Here is a 17,178-nt window from a genome sequence, read left to right as displayed (position 1 = left end):
GCTGACACCACCCCAAACCTCAACACCCGACACTCCCACATTTTTGAAGAAAAGCTGGAAAGAGGGATGCTTACTCCTTCCAGCCAGCAGACCTGCCTCTTCAAAATGGAGGGCCTTCTCCTTACTGGGATGCACCAGGAAGGGGCCTCAGACCCTGATTGGCTCATATGCCCTAAGGCCCCTCCAGTAAGAGGGGCCTTAGGCAGCTGTGCCAATCAGGGCCTTTGGCCTCCTTCCTGGTGCATCCTATAACTCGGAGTCAGCAGTTGGGGGTTCAGGGAGTCTGGCAGCAGGAGCTAGTGGGCATCCCTCCTACCAATCTTCAGTGGGGGGTATTGGAAGTTTAGGGGGGATGTTGGCAGGAGGGAGTGGGTATTCCTCCTGCCAATCTTCAATTGGGGGCTTGGGAGGGTGTTGGCAGGAGGGAGTGGGCATCCCTCCTGCAAATCTTCAACGGTGGGGGATGTCAGGGGTTTGAAGGGGCGTTGCAGGAGAGAGTGGGCAACCCTCCTGCCAATCGCAATGGAAGGGTATGGCAGGAGGGAATGGGCATCCTTTCTGCTGATTTGGCAGGTGCTGTTGGGGGGTCCTTTGCCATAGCCGATTCAGCTGATTGCTGCAGGGGTATTCCTCCCCCGATCAGCTGAGCTGGCAGGACTCTCCGAAGCTGTGAATTCAGGGAGTCCTGTTAGCTCAGCTGATCGGGGATTCCCTTGCCGAGATCAACTTAGTTGGCTGTGTCTAGTTTTAAAGGTCTGAAATATAGGTCAGCAGTTTGCAGGTCTACTTTTCAGGCGTCTGTCACGGCTCTAGGGAGACGCCTAGTGCCGCTTAAACTTGCCCAAGGCTTCTTACAGATGAAAACATGCCCACGCCCAGCCTTGGGCAAGATTAGGTGATCTTATGCTTTTTCCTAGACCCGTGACAAATGCCTACAGTGTAAAAATGTGCATCCCGATTGGCTGCCAGGAGGCAGTAGGACACCTACTGTTGCCTACAATTGGGACACCCGTTTGTAGAATCAGCCATATAATGCTTTAATAATATACAGGAAAAAACGGTCAAGGGTTCCAAGAGTGGTAGCGGAATAGCGTACACCCCAACAGTAAAATCAACAACAAATAAAGATTAAACTGAGCAACACTATAAGAAATTTTGAGAGATTTAGGATAGAGAATGACACAGGGAAAAAATCTGTCCCCGTCACTGCACCGTCCCCGGCCCACCATCCTCTGCACCACCCCGTCACTGCCTTTCCCTTCACCGCCCCATCACCGTCACCCCTTTTACCGCCCTGTCACCGCCACTGCCATCCCATTCACCGCCCCGTCACCGTAGCATCTATATAAGCCTCAGTACTGCGAAACACCATAAAGACAGAAGAGAGTCCTGCCACTACTACTACTGCACTGAGAATCTGTTTCAGTGCCTCTGCCCTGTAGTAAAAACAGAACATAAAATAAATCAATTGACTTGTCCTTCCTTGCAATGACGTGTCCCTCATGTTCACCTATAGCTCGAATCAGGTCAATTGTGTACACTAAAAATGCAGGAGGATCTGGAACGAGAGCGCAGGCAGGCAGTGATACAAAAACAGCAGATACCCGACCGATTGCAGTGTTCCGCCATCTCTCTCCCTCCATCTCACCTTAGATGTAGAGTATGCCGGCTTTCTTTTTCGCCCAGCCGCACTTGCGGGTGCTCATTTGTTCAATATTCTCCTCTGACGCAACCAGAAACAGGAAGTTGTAAGAAAGGAGAAGATTGATCAACTCGAACAGCCGCGCAAGCGCGGCTTTTTGAACGCATGCGGCTGGGTGAAAAAGAAAGCCAGCATACTCTACATCAGTGTTTTTCAACCTTTTTACACCCGTGAACCGGCAGAAATAAAAGAATTATTTTGTGGACCGGCAAACTACTAGGACTAAAATTTTCAAACCCTGTTTCCACCCCATCTCCGCAAGCTCGGTCACCTCAGTAACTATAGAAAAATAGACAAATATAGTGCAAAATATAGACAGCAGATATAACTTCTCAAAACTGACACATTTTGATCACTAAATTGAAAATAAAATCATTTTTCCTACCTTTGCTGTCTGGTGATTGATTTCATGAGTCTCTGGTTGCGTTTCCTTCTGTCTGAGTATCCTTTCTTTCTTTCTGCACTCAGGCCCAAGAATTGTCCCTTTCTATTCCCTCCCTCTTTCCTTAGTGCCCCCGGTGCCTCCTTCCCATGTCTTTAGTGCCCCCAGTGCCTCCTTCCCATGTCCTTAATGCCCCTTCCTGTCTTTAGTGCCCCCAGTGCCTCCTTCCCATGTCTTTAGTGCCCCAGTGCCTCCTTCCTGTCTTTAGTGCCCCCAGTGCCTCCTCCCCATGTCTTTAGTGCCCCAGTGCCTCCTTCCCATGTCCTTAGTGCCCCTTTCTGTCTTTAGTGCCCCCAGTGCCTCCTTCCCATGTCCTTAGTGCCCCTTCCTGTCTTTAGTGCCCCCAGTGCCTCCTTCCCATGTCCTTAGTGCCCCTTCCTGTCTTTAGTGCCCCCAGTACCTCCTTCCCATGTCTTTAGAGCCCCTAGTGCCTCCTTCCTACGTCCCTCTCACTGCCTTCCACACTTTGTCCCACCCCCACCCCCGAATCCTGCCTGCCTACCTTTCTCCCTCCCTAGCCAAAGCCAGCCTGCTGCCTCCCTGCCGCTCAAAAAAAAAAAAAAGCCTCCTTCCTTTTCCCCTGCTCTTACCGCCATGCTCATGCTGCAGCTACTAAAGCCGACAGGAAGTCTTTCCGACTCAATTCTGAAGTCGGAGATTGGCTGGCCCAGAACGTCCTCTCCGACGTTAGAATTGACGTCGGAAAGACTTCCTGTCGGCTTTAGTAGCTGCAGCATGAGCATGGTGGTAAGAGCAGGGGAAAAGGAAGGAGGCTTTTTTTTTCGCACGGACTGGCAGAAATTCAACCGGCGGTAAGGAGGGAGGGAGGGAGATGGCGGGGACCGCGCGATCCTTGATTGCCTCACTGCGGGGACAAGTCCATTCACCGCTCCATGGGGCGGAGAATGGCCTTGTCCCCGTCCCGGAGAGGCCACTATTTTTTATTCCCCGTTTCGGCGGGTTACTCGCGGCTAAATGCGGCTAGCCGCGGGTAACCCGCTACCGTGTCATTCTCTAATTTAGGAACCCTCAGTGTGAGGGGTCAGCGACGGGAGCGCAGTTCCAACGCTTCACACAGCAAGGTGGCGCCTATAAGACCACCACCTACACACCATCATAGGGAACCTAAGTGTGTTTTTAAATCAAAATAACACTATCACCAAAAAAATAATGTGAAATACACACAGTTGAGAACGATTACAGCTACCACTCTGGGAATCCCCCAGCCAACTCCCAAAAAATGAAAAAAAGCAAAACTTAGCTTAAATAAATCTTCATCCAATGTCCAAGGGAAGCAGGACCGGGAGATGGAACGCCACAGAACCAAGTTCAACCAAGCCTGGTTTCAGGAACAAGTCCCTTCCTCGGGAACCCATAATACACAGAATCAATCAATGGCAGACTCTTGGAACCCTTGACCGTTTTTGCCTTTTTGTCGGTCTTTTTGTAAGGAGCTTTGGCATTCTTGTTTTTGGAGACTGTTGTGTTTATTAATATACAGGACATAGATTAGATAAGTTCTATGATAACAGATGTACTGAAACAAATGAGATTAGACATTTTATTTTATTCCATAAAGAAAAACATGGCATAAAAATTATTAATTCACTATCTATAAAAGGGATTAGAGTATTTGACATAATTCTGAAATTGTATAATTTATAAACATAGACATGAGGTTCATCTTTTAACCTGACAATTGAAAACACAAAGCTGTTTCAGGGTCTTGGCACTCTAAGCAGTCCTCGGATACGTCTGACAAGAGCCTGGATAAAACTGTGGCGTGATCGAATCTTGCAATACAGTCCTTCAGGGTCTTGGCACTCTAAGCAGTCCTCGGATACGTCTGACAAGAGCCTGGATAAAACTGTGGCGTGATCGAATCTTGCAATACAGTCCTTCAATGTCCAAAAGTCTCTTCTGTAATGATTCTCCGAAGCTGAGGGCAGTTTCAATTTGAAGCTTTAAACAAAAATGCAATATACGCATAAAACAGTGGTTCCCAAACTTAGTTCAAAACCCAAAATAGGTCATATCATCAATAAATGGGGGCACAGGGTTGCTTCTCCTGCCTCTTCACCTCCACTGTGATTCATTTATTGAAGCAGTCAGTATGGTATTTGTGAGTCAGTGAATATTCAGAGCCCCTATCCCTTCAGGTATGGGCTTCCTATTAGATTGGAAATCCACCCGAATACAGAGGGCTGTAAGAACACGTTGATACAGAGCTTATGCTGATTATTGCTGCTGTTGTCTGTATGCTTTGGATAAATGTGGGAAGAAGGATCTGCTATTTTGTCTTAATCATCATCTTAAGTCAAATGAATTTTTAAATGTTAAAATGGGGACATATTGGATAAAAGTCTTAGAAGTACTGTATTAAGTTTATTTTTCTGTTTTATTCTTTTTTAGAGTCAGATTTTACATATTTCTGTAAAACAATTTTCTTTGTGAACAAAACTCAAGTTTACAGGTTGGCCATGTTTTTCTGATGTCTCTCTGATATTTATGTTTTAGTGTGATTTCTATGCCTTAGTGTGCTTATTTCTTTTTTATATACTTCTCCCTCCGTATTCGCGGTTTCTGCACTCGCGGTTTTGCTTATTCGCGATTTCTCGTATGCTGACTCCTCCCCCCAAAATTACATCATGAGTAAAGTTCCTTTTCTTTACTATACTGATAAAAAAGTTTAGAGCTTACCAACATTCACTCAGAAAATCGCTATTTCCATGCTTTCACCCTCAAAATCGCTGCTTCCTAACCTGAAAATTGCTGAAAATCGCTGCTTGACTGCTATTAGCGCCGAGAAGAGCAGCGGGAGGGAAAAAGTGGATCACTCGGGTTAAGTGACAGTGGGCTCAGGTCTTGTGAGAGGAGCGCCAGCGCCAAGAGCAGCGGGAGGAAAGCACGGGCCACTCAGTGACAGCAGCTTCAAGCTCAGCTCAGTTCTCCAATCCTCCAATGGTGACGCGGGCTCCCCTGTCCCTCGTACTGCCTCATGCAGGAAAGAGTGGGCTCAGGTCCCGGCTCCCTGCGTTGAGTATCTGAAGCTCAGGTGGAGCCTTACTCGGAGGAAACAAAGGATCCGGGGAGCAGCTGAACCTTGCTTCTTCATTCATTAGCAGGGAACGGGGTGCCGTCAGCCAAACTTTGCTTTGGGGAGTTGGTGGACTGGAGAGGGAGAGATGGGGACAAGTTATTTGTGGTTTCAATATTAAAAATGCTGGCTGTTACAAAAAACTGCGAATAACAGTTAAAAAGTTGTTCGTGGTTTTTCCATATTCACAGCTATGTTCCGCCCGCATCCACTGAGAATATGGAGGGAGAAGTATACTACTTTTATTAAAGTTATTTATGTGATAAGTTACGTATTTTTAAAATATGTTTTTATCTCATTTTATTTGTTGTACCCCCGATGCAGGCATTTTCACATGCTAAAACACAGTAATATGTTGGGTTTTTATTCAATTTGGACATTAATAAACGGTTTCAATGCATCCTGTTGGCTTTGTTTGATTAGTGGAAAGTCCATTGTCCCGTCCCACTGTTTTCTTTTACCTCAGTGACAAACTAACAATGTGATTACAGATAAAGGCAACAATATATTTGCTAGATGAGATTACATCGAACTGGTCATAAAAAGGATTTGAGATGTACAGTAACATGAAAACACTGGAAATTTAGTTGGTTTTGATATATTTTTTAACAGTTCAAGAATGAAAAATTAGGTTCTTAGCTGGATAATCTTCTTTCTGTTAATCTTCACAGGAGTACATATGTTAGGTGATCAATTCCCAGCCGTGAAACGGCTTTATAGAAATGTGTCACTCACAGCTTTCCATACCTCCTTCATTCACAGTGGAGTGCTCCCTTCAGTTCGTTCCAAAGCAATCGATCTCCACTGGAATAAATAAAAAGAAAGGGGGGGGGGGGGAACTTCCCCATAAACATCATACATATCTGTTCTGCTCTGCAACCTATAAAAACAAGAACAATGATTAAGCTATGTTATACATAGCAGCAATATTGAACTACAGTTACAGTTTATTTGATATACCACAATTTTTAACAAAAAAAGTCAAATCAAAGCGGTTAACAAAAGTAAAAACAGTGAGTTAAAAATCAAAATCAAAACGAACAGGATAAAAATGACTAAGACAATGGAAAAACAAAAACAAGGGGGTTTATAGGAAAGGAATAGATTACAATAATTGATGGGGGAAAATAAAAACAAAGAGAAAAAACCAAAAGGTAAAGGGATAAAAGAATTATAGATTATGGAAGTTCACAATTTTACTAAAATGAATGGATCTATAAGGCTCCACAGTCAAATGCCTTTCTGAAATAAAAAGCTTTAAGCTGTGACTTGAAAGTTTTAAAGGATGTTCCCGACCTTAAATAGAGCGGTAGTGAATTCCAGGCCAACATAGAGAAGAATGAATCTCGATTAGCATCCAGAAACATTTGTCGAAAAGATGGTACAGATAACAGGTGCTGAGAAGGACAGAGGTCCCTTTTTGGCGAATATGGAAATAGATGATTAAACAGAAATAAGGGAAGCCCCAAGGATCGGACTTGAAATTTAAGAACATTGTATTTGAATGGGATCCTATAAGTTAAGGGAAGGCTGTGTGCAATAAGCACTAACATCAATGGAACCAGAAGCTCAACAAGTTACTTATTTATTCAGGATTTCTTTATGCTTAGCCACATGACAGGAGAAGAACTCCAATTTTGAAATTTAGAAATATCCTTATAGAAAGACACGGGTCTTTCTTCTCAAGCTACGCAAGCAGAAACTCAGGAAACATCTCTTAGCAATGCCGATTCCTACTGCCTGGCATTACCTTCAGATGCTGGGCTCGATGGCAGCTTCCCTGGAAGTTGTTCCCTGGGCCAGGGCACATATGCAATTTCTCCAGGATGATCTTCTGTCTCAGTAGTCCCCTCAATGTCATTCTCTTCAGATGCAGCTCCCCTGGACAGGTTCCGCGAGGAACAGTTTATGCTGGTGGCTCCTTGTTAATGGGAATGCCTCTCCAAATCCCATCGTGAGTGACTCTCATGACTGATGCCAGTCTGTTTGACTGTGGAGCTCATTGTGGGGATTGTTCAGTTCAGGGCTCACCATCAGAAGGGATTAAGAACATAAGAATTGCCACTGCTGGGTCAGACTAGTGGTCCATCATGCCCAGCAGTCCGCTCACACGGCGGCCCTCTGGTCAAAGATCAGCGCCCTAACTGAGACTATCCTACCTGCGTACGTTCCGGTTCAGCAGGAACTTGCCTAACTTTATCTTGAATCCCTGGAGGGTGTTTTCCCTTATGACAGACTCCGGAAGAGCGTTCCAGTTTTCTACCACTCTCTGGGTGAAGAAGAACTTCCTTACATTCTATCCCCTTCCAATTTTAGAGAGTGCCCTCTCGTTCTCCCTACCTTGGAGAAGGTGAACAACCTGTCCTTATCTACTAAGTCTATTCCCTTCAGTACCTTGAATGTTTCAATCATGTCCCCTCTCAATCTCTTCTGTTTGAAGGAGAAAAGGCCCAGTTTCTCTAATCTCTCATTGTACGGCAACTCCTCCAGCCCCTTAACCATTTTAGTCGCTCTTCTCTGGACTCTTTCAAGTAGTACCGTGTCCTTCTTCATGTACGGCGACCAGTGCTGGATGCAGTACTCCAGGTGAGGGCGCACCATGGCCCGATACAGCGGCATGATAACCTTCTCCAATCTGTTCGTGATCCCCTTCTTTATCATTACTAGCATTTTGTTTGCCTTTTTCGCTGCCGCCGCACATTGCACGGATGGCTTCATCAACTTGTGGATCAGAACTCCCAAGTATCTTTCCTGGGAGGTCTCTCCAAGTACCGCCCCGGACATCCTGTATTCGTGCATGAAATTTTTGTTACCGACATGCATCACTTTACACTTATCCACGTTGAACCTCATTTGCCATGTCGATGCCCATTTCTCAAGCTTGATTATGTCACATTGCAGATCTTCACAATCCCATAAGCAATTTCCATAAGCAGTCTGGAGCTCTGAGCCATTCAGCTAGCATTGAAAACTTTTGAAACTGTCCTGGAGGGAAAAGCAATAAGAGTGTTCTTGGACAACACCACAGCAGTAGCACATGTTTACAGACAGGGAGGCACCAGAAATGCTCCCTTATGTTTGGAGGCTCAGATGCTGTTTCCGTGGGGAAAATCCCACTTAACAAGCCCTCTCCGCAGCTCACATAGCCAGAATGGAAAATGTTCAGGTTGACTTTCTCAACTGGCAGTCTCTAGACCTGGGGCAATGGTCTCTCTCCCAATGGGCATTCAAACTCATTGTGCATCATTGGGGCAGACCAGTATTGGATTTGATGGCTTGTGCCAAAAACTCAAAAGTGAAGCTTTTCTTCAGTCAAAGAGAAGAGCCAGAAAGCTTGGGGACTCCTTTAATACTTTCCGCCTTGGCCCATAGTGGGCCGGGTCATCTGAAGGATTGCCACTGATCCAGGCTCATGATTCTAGTTGCCTTGCAGACTATGGTATGCGGACCTAGTGTGTCTTCAAAATGACAGGGGCCACAAGCTCCTGGTTCATCTAGGGCTTCTCAATAAGGGACCAGTTCTCAAGGAAAATCCGGAGTGCTTTGGTCTGGCTCTGGAGTGCATGGCTCTAATTCACAAGGGCTATTCAGACATAGTTGTTGCTACTCTACACTGGACTAAAAAGCCTTCCACAATGGTGGCCTTTGCCAAGGCTTGGAAGGCTTTTCAACATTGGTGTAAACGGGATTGGGTGGAGCAGCTATAGGCTACGATTCTGGTCATTCTTGCCTTGCAGTGGTGACTCTCAAGGTTCAAGTGGCAGGCCTCTCCTGCTTACAGGCGCAAGGAGATTGGCAGCTCATCCAGATGTGACCAGATTCCTAAGAGGTTTGCTCCAGTTGTGGCCTCTGCTACGTCAACCTTTTCCATCCTGGAATCTTCACATTGTTCGAAAAGGTCTCACTAAGCCTCCATATGAGCCACTGCAGGAGGCTGTCATCTTGGATCTTACGGTGAAGATGGTGTTCCTGGTGGCAATTGTTTTGGCAAGACAAATGTTGGAATTGCAGCTTTCTCCTGCAGGGAGCCCCTTTCCTTAGGATCATGGAGGCTGGAGTAGCTTTCTGTACTGTTCCTTCTTTCCTGCCTGCCTAAGATTTATCAAATTTCCACATCAACCAAAAGGTTTGTCTGCCTGATTTTCAACCCACTGGCTCGGGTAAGCAGGATAGGGTTTTACAGAAACTGGATGTGTAAAGAGTTATTCTTCACTACCTGGAAAAGACCAATGAATTTTGTCTTTCAGACTGTGCTAACAAGCTTGTCCAGATGGAGCAGACTGGCATCCAAGACCTCTAAAGCCAGATGGATTCGCATGGCCATTTTGTCGGCATACATCACCAGTGGCATATAGCCACTGGTTTCTCTTAAGGCACATTCAACCAAGAGTGTCACATATTCATGGGCGGAGTCTCGGGCATTTCCTCCCACAGAGGTTTGTAGAGCAGCTACTTGGTCTTCTTTCTGTATCTTTACAAGGTTTTACAGAGTGGATGTGACAACTCGGGAGGACGCCGCTTTTTATCCTCAGTCTGGTGGACAGGTCCCTCTGTCCCATCCTAGACATCTGGCATTGCTTTGGTATATCACCTAATGTATGGACTCCTGTGTATATTTAACAGAATGAAAGATTAGGCTGTATCTAGATAAACTTTTTTTCTGTTAATCTTCACAGGCATCCATATGGCCTGCCCTCAGTATATCCTTATTTGCCTGCTTTCTGCTGAGGATATTTCTAAATTCCAGAATTGGATATAAGAACGTAATAGCAGCCTTACTGGGTCAGACCAATGGTCCATCAAGCCCAGTATAACTTTCTCACGGTGGCCAATCCAGGTCACTAGTACCTGGAACAAAACCCAAAGAGTAGCAATATTCCATGCTACTGATCCAAGGCAAGCAGTGGCTTCCCCAATGTCTTTCTCAATAGCAGACTATTGACTTTTCCTCCAGAAATCTTGCCCAAATCTTTCTTAAAATCAGCTACGTTATCCACTCTTACCACAACCTCTGGGAATGCATTCCAGAGCCTAACTATTCACCGAGTGAAAAAAAAAATTTCTCTTATTGGTTTTAAAAGTATTTCCCTGTAACTTCGAGTGTCCCCTAGTCTTTGTAATTTTTGACAGAGTGAAAAATCGATCCACTTGTATCATTCAAGATTTTGTAGACTTCAATCATATCTCCCCTCAGCCATCTCTTTTCCAAACTGAAGAGTCCTAACCATTTTAGTCTTTCCTCATAACAGAGGAGTTCCATCCCCTTTATCATCTTGGCCGCTCTTCTTTGAACCTTTTCTAGCCACTATATCTTTCTTGAGATAAGGAGACTAGAATTGAACACAATACTCCAGATGAGGTCGCACCATGGAGCAATACAGGGGCATTATAGCATTCTTAGTCTTATTAAACATCCCTATTTTAAATAATTCCTAGCATCCTGTTTGTTTTTTTGGCCGCCGCCACACATTGGGCAGAAGGTTTCATCATATTGTCTAAGATGACACACAGATCCTTTTCTTGGGTGCTAATTCCCAAGGTGGACCTTAGCATCTGGTAACTGTGATTCAGGTTATTCTTCCCAATGTGCATCACTTTGCATTTGTCCACCTCTCTAGGGGGGTTTGCGATTCAAAATAGGGTTAGCCGTAACATTAAAGTCACCACCTAGCAGAAGTTGGTGTGTGGGGTATCTTACCAACAAGGCCACCAAGTCTGTGAAGAAACATGTCGATAAACATTGAGGGCATAGACATTACACAGAACCAGGGGCATTGCCCATAGCTTTCCCACTACTACTACATATCTCCCTTCTTTATCAGTAATGACCTTGTGAACATGGAAGGGTAATTTTTTATGCAGAAGGATCACAACTCCCCCTGTCGTCGATTAAAGGAAGAGTGCCATACCTCTCCAACCCAACCCCTCCTCAATTTAGCATGTTCCAATGCAGTGAGATGTGCTTCTTGTAAATACACAATAGCCACCTGGAGCTTAGTCAATGAGGAAAGTACCCTAGTTCTTTTTACGGGAGAGTGAATCCCATCCACATTGAGTAAAACTAGCTTCAGCTTAGCCATTATCCCAGGGCAACAACAGAGTAATCCCATTAAAAAAACATTCCCAAAAGAAGAGAGAGACCCCCTGCTAGGTCTCCCCCCCCCCCCTCAAAAGCAGGCCCACAAGTGGGCCTGCTGTCCTGGACCAGAGCTCTACAGGCAACCACAATTCCCCCTCCCCTCCACTCTATACTCTCCCACATGCACACAATCAGACACATTCCAACCCTACATACCAACTAAAAAGAAACTCAGGAATAACCCTCCTCCACTCTATCCCTCCCCTGATTCCGCAACAAACAAGTAATCAAATGGCTCCCCCTGGAGCCACTCTGCAATGTAGAAATTGTCCAATTAGAAGTTCAACCAACAGTACATAGGCAGAATCAAATAAACCTGTGCTCAAAAGGCATGGATAAAGCGAAATCGGTCCCCTCAATGCAATACCTATTACAAAGCAGACTCCAGTGAGAATAGAAACTGAGGAAAAAAGTAAAAATGCAAAAGAAAACACCAACAGAAACTGTAAACTGGCAAATATCCCCCAAAGAGAAAACAGTAGCGTGAGTGCAGGTGCCACCATGCAGGCAATCCACAAAACAACTGCAAATTCCAATAGCAGGAAAGGGTAACAAGTGGGCAATAATAGCTAGAGTCTCTCAGGTGCCCCATGTGCAGATGGTGGCAATTGATGAAGAAAAGCCTTCACCTCCTTTGGCTTCTCAAAGTAGAGGGTCTTCTCCTGATAAGGCAGTTGCACACGGGCCGGATATAGCAAAGTGGCCCGAAGTGGTAATGTGCGGTGCAATGTGGTGTCATCACTCATCGCCATTTCAGCAGAAAAGTCTTGGAAAAGGAGAACCGGGTGATTCTCAAAAGTCAACTTTCTGCATTCCTGGTACTTTCTAAGAACTAACTCTTTATCCATATAGTTTAAAAACTGCATAATTACCAGGCGCGGTCTGGAATCAGCCTCTCTCCTCTGGTCCAGATGGTGCACTTTCTCCATCCAAAGGTCAGGTGGCCCTCTCCCACCCGCAGAGCCCCCGGCAGTCAGCCCTCCAGCCAAGTGCACCGCTCACTCTCCTTCACTGATGCGATCGTGCAAAGATTTTTCCAGCGCGCATGATTCTCATGGTCATCTACCCGCTCAGATAACTGGTGGGCCAAGCACTCCAATACCTGCACTCGGGTGGTCAATGCGTCTGTCGCAGTTTCCTGGCCCACTATCCGGTCTTCCAACTGCACCATTCTGGCGTTGAAGGCTCCCATGCTGTCCTTAACTTCTTGAATAGTAGATTGCAGGCCGGAGAGCTTGTCATAGTAACATAGTAACATAGAAGATGACGGCAGATAAAGACCCGAATGGTCCATCCAGTCTGCCCAACCTGATTCAATTTAAATTTTTTTTTTTTTTAATTTTTTCTTCTTAGCTATTTCTGGGCAAGAATCCAAAGCTTTACCCGGTACTATGCTTGGGTTCCAACTGCCGAAATCTCTGTTAAGACTTACTCCAGCCCATCTACACCCTCCCAGCCATTGAAGCCCTCCCCTGCCCCTCCTCCACCAAACGGCCATACACAGACACAGACCGTGCAAGTCTGCCCAGTAACTGGCCTTAGTTCAATATTTAATATTATTTTCTGATTCTAAATCTTCTGTGTTCATCCCACGCTTCTTTGAACTCAGTCACAGTTTTACTCTCCACCACCTCTCTCGGGAGCGCATTCCAGGCATCCACCACCCTCTCCATAAAGTAGAATTTCCTAACATTGCCCCTGAATCTACCACCCCTCAACCTCAAATTATGTCCTCTGGTTTTACCATTTTCCTTTCTCAGGAAAAGATTTTGTTCTACGTTAATACCCTTTAAGTATTTGAACGTCTGAATCATATCTCCCCTGTCTCTCCTTTCCGCTAGGGTATACATATTCAGGGCTTCCAGTCTCTCCTCATACGTCTTCTGGCGCAAGCCTCCTATCATTTTCATCGCCCTCCTCTGGACCGCCTCAAGTCTTCTTACGTCTTTCGCCAGATATGGTCTCCAAAACTGAACACAATACTCCAAGTAGGGCCTCACCAATGACCTGTACAGGGGAATCAACACCTTCTTCCTTCTACTGACTATGCCTCTCTTTATACAGCCCAGAATCCTTCTGGCAGCAGCCACTGCCTTGTCACACTGTTTTTTTGCCTTTAGATCTTCGGACACTATCACCCCAAGGTCCCTCTCCCCGTCCGTGCATATCAGCTTCTCTCCTCCCAGCATATACGGTTCCTTCCTATTATTAATCCCCAAATGCATTACTCTGCATTGAATTTTAGTTGCCAGGCATTAGACCATTCCTCTAACGTTTGCAGATCCTTTTTCATATTCTCCACTCCCTCTTCGGTGTCTACTCTGTTACAAATCTTGGTATCATCTGCAAAAAGGCACACTTTTCCTTCTAACCCTTCAGCAATGTCACTTACATACATATTGAACAGGATTGGCCCCAGCACCGAACCCTGAGGGACTCCACTAGTCACCTTTCCTTCCTTCGAGCGACTTCCATTAACCACCACCCTCTGGCGTCTGTCCGACAGCCAGTTTCTGACCCAGTTCACCACTTTGGGTCCTAACTTCAGCCCTTCAAGTTTGTTCAACAGCCTCCTATGAGGAACTGTATCAAAGGCTTTGCTGAAATCCAAGTAAATTACATCTAGCATATGTCCTCGATCCAGCTCTCTGGTTACCCAATCAAAAAATTCAATCAGGTTCGTTTGGCACGATTTACCTTTTGTAAAGCCATGTTGCCTCGGATCCTGTAACCCATTAGATTCAAGGAAATACACTATCCTTTCTTTCAGCAACACTTCCATTATTTTTCCAACAACTGAAGTGAGGCTCACCGGCCTGTAGTTTCCTGCTTCATCCCTGTGACCACTTTTATGAATAGGGACCACATCCGCTCTCCTCCAATCCCCAGGAATCACTCCCGTCTCCAGAGATTTGTTGAACAAGTCTTTAATAGGACTCGCCAGAACCTCTCTGAGCTCCCTTAGTATCCTGGGATGGATCCCGTCTGGTCCCATCGCTTTGTCCACCTTCAGTTTTTCAAGTTGCTCATAAACACCCTCCTCCGTGAACGGCGTAGAATCTACTCCATTTTCTCATGTAACTTTGCCAGACAATCTCGGTCCTTCTCCAGGATTTTCTTCTGTGAACACAGAACAGAAGTATTTGTTTAGCACATTTGCTTTCTCCTCATCACTCTCCACATATTTGTTCCCAGCATCTTTTAGCCTAGCAATTCCATTTTTTATCTTCCTCCTTTCACTAATATATCTGAAAAAATTTTTATCTCCCTGTTTTACATTTTTAGCCATTTGTTCTTCCGCCTGTGCCTTCGCCAAACGTATCTCTCTCTTGACTTCTTTCAGTTTCACCCTGTAGTCCTTTCTGCTCTCCTCTTCTAGGGTTTTTTTTATATTTCATGAACGCCAACTCTTTTGCCTTTATTTTCTCAGCCACTAGGTTGGAGAACCATATCGGCTTTCTTTTTCTCTTGTTTTTATTGATTTTCTTCACATAAAGGTCCGTAGCCATTTTTATCGCTCCTTTCAGCTTAGACCACTGTCTTTCCACTTCTCTTATGTCCTCCCATCCTAGCAGCTCTTTCTTCAGGTACTTTCCTATTGCATTAAAGTCCGTACGTTTGAAATCTAGGACTTTAAGTATCGTGCGGCCGCTCTCCACTTTAGCCGTTATATCAAACCAAACCGTTTGATGATCGCTACTACCCAGGTGAGCATCCACTCGAACATTAGAGATACTCTCTCCATTTGTGAGGACCAGATCCAATATCGCTTTTTCCCTTGTAGGTTCCGTCACCATTTGTCTGAGCAGAGCCTCTTGAAAGGCATCCACAATCTCCCTACTTCTTTCCGATTCCGCAGACGGAACATTCCAGTCCGCATCCGGCAGGTTGAAATCTCCCAACAGCAGAACCTCCTCTTTCCTTCCAAACTTTTGGATATCCACAATCAGATCCTTATCAATTTGCTGCGATTGAGTCGGAGGTCTGTAGACTACACCCACGTAGATAGAAGTTCCATCTTCTCTTTTCAGAGCAATCCATATTGCTTCTTCCTCTCCCCAGGTCCCTTGCATTTCGGTCGCTTGGATATTGATCTTTACATAGAGAGCTACTCCTCCACCAAAGATAACAGCTGTGAGATTTTTCATCAGCTCCTATACCGCCTCTTCACTAAGCTGCATCACAAGTGGCGCGATGCCTGTAGCAGATCCACTACTTGCTGTCATTGCCATTTTGGTAGGTGGACGGCCTGCAGTCGAGCAGGAACCTCTCAACCCTCTATGCGGCATACCCTGCCGCATAGAGTAGTTGGTAAACTGAATGGGGCGTTCCCCTAATGTTTAGAAGAAAATATCAGGGCGGAAAACCCATATCCAAGCAGATTTAGTAGGGGAAAAACTGAGATTTAACGGAGCAGATCCAGGAGCTTCTTCTCGGGACATCTTTCAGAGCATGCTCATCACGTGACCCCCCCTGTCCAGTTCCTAACAAATCTAAATCCCTCATCCCTACACCATCATCTCAACCACTTATTGAGACTTCGGAGCTCTATCTGCCTCTTGGGTCCTGCGCGTGGAACTAGGAGCATTTCTGAAAATTCAACCCTGGAGGATCTGGACTTCTTCACCTGTCAGGTGGCTAAGCATAAAGAAATCCTGAATAAGTGACTTGTTGAGCTTCTGGCTCCTTTGATGTTAGTGCTTGTTGCACACAGCCTTCCTATAGCCTATAGGATCCCAAATACAATGTTCTTACATTTCAAATCATTTGGGCTTCCCTTATTTCTGTTTAATCATTTAATTCCATTTGCACCAACAAGGGACCTCTGTTCTTCTCAGCACCTGTTATCTGTACCATCTTTTCGACAAATGTTTCTGAATGCTAATCGAGATTCATTCTTCTCTATGTTGGCCTGGAATATCTGAAATTCACTACCGCTCTATTTAAGGTCAAGAAAATCCTTTAAAACTTTCAAGTCACAGCTTAAAACTTTATATTTCAGAAAGACATTTGACTGTGGATCCTTATAGATGCCATATTGAAGCAAATCCTCAGATATTCCAAACTCTAGGTCAGTTCTAAATGGCTTTTCTTGAAATTGACTATCCACTGTAGCGGATCCACTACCTGCTGCACAGCCCGCTCGCACTCCAGCTTGGATGGAGCTCTGATCAGTCAATTGTCCAGACAGGGGTACACCCAGATCCCCTTCTTCAGAGATTATCCACAAACATTGCCAACCCGAAAGGGAGAACTGCAAACTGGAAATGTTCCTGAAGAAACCTAAGACAACTCAGAAAATTCTTCGACAGAAAACAATTCCAACTAGTGGTTCAATCACTAATCCTAGGCCTAATAGACTACTGCAACATACTATATCTCCCCTGCCCAGCAACCACAATATAACAACTTCAAACAATACAAAGCACAGCCCTAAGACTTACCTATTCACTGAAAAAATACGACTACATCACAGAAGCATACCACGACTCACATTGGTTCCCAATACAAGCCAGAGTACACTTCAAATTCCACTGCTTTCTTTTCAAAGCTATAAACAGAGACAGCCCTACCTACTGGAACAATCGACTAACTCAATCCACCTCAACCAGACACAGGAGAACCAACACAATATTCACACACCTGCCAACCAAAAATGTAATGATAACCTTCTGGCCACCAGAGCAGCGAAACTGGACTGACAACTCATCAATCTGCTGACTTCGACCACAGACTACGAAACCTTCAAAAAAGAAACAAAAACCCTACTCTTTAAAAAATACATAAAACCAATATAA

General features: G+C 45.1%; 1 protein-coding gene across 3 annotated transcripts in view; it reads right to left on the bottom strand.

Annotated features, from left to right (window-relative positions):
- Positions 1–3,691: 3,691 nt before the first annotated feature.
- Positions 3,692–17,178, bottom strand: part of NUP205 (nucleoporin 205) — a 1,504,202-nt gene continuing 1,490,715 nt past the window's right edge. For 2 of the 3 annotated variants that reach the window (XM_033957880.1, XM_033957884.1), the window contains exon 43: positions 3,692–4,106. In XM_033957880.1, the coding sequence (XP_033813771.1) occupies positions 3,954–4,106 (153 nt within the window). In that variant the 3' untranslated portion in view covers positions 3,692–3,953. The remainder of the gene's footprint in view (positions 4,107–17,178) is intronic. The other variant, XM_033957883.1, reaches the window with a different exon arrangement.

The sequence above is a fragment of the Geotrypetes seraphini genome, chromosome 9 (genome assembly GCF_902459505.1).
Source record: "Geotrypetes seraphini chromosome 9, aGeoSer1.1, whole genome shotgun sequence".
Taxonomy (NCBI): Eukaryota; Metazoa; Chordata; class Amphibia; order Gymnophiona; family Dermophiidae; genus Geotrypetes; species Geotrypetes seraphini.
The sequence above is the reverse complement of the archived record's forward strand: the minus strand, read 5'-3'. Positions and strand labels throughout refer to the sequence as shown.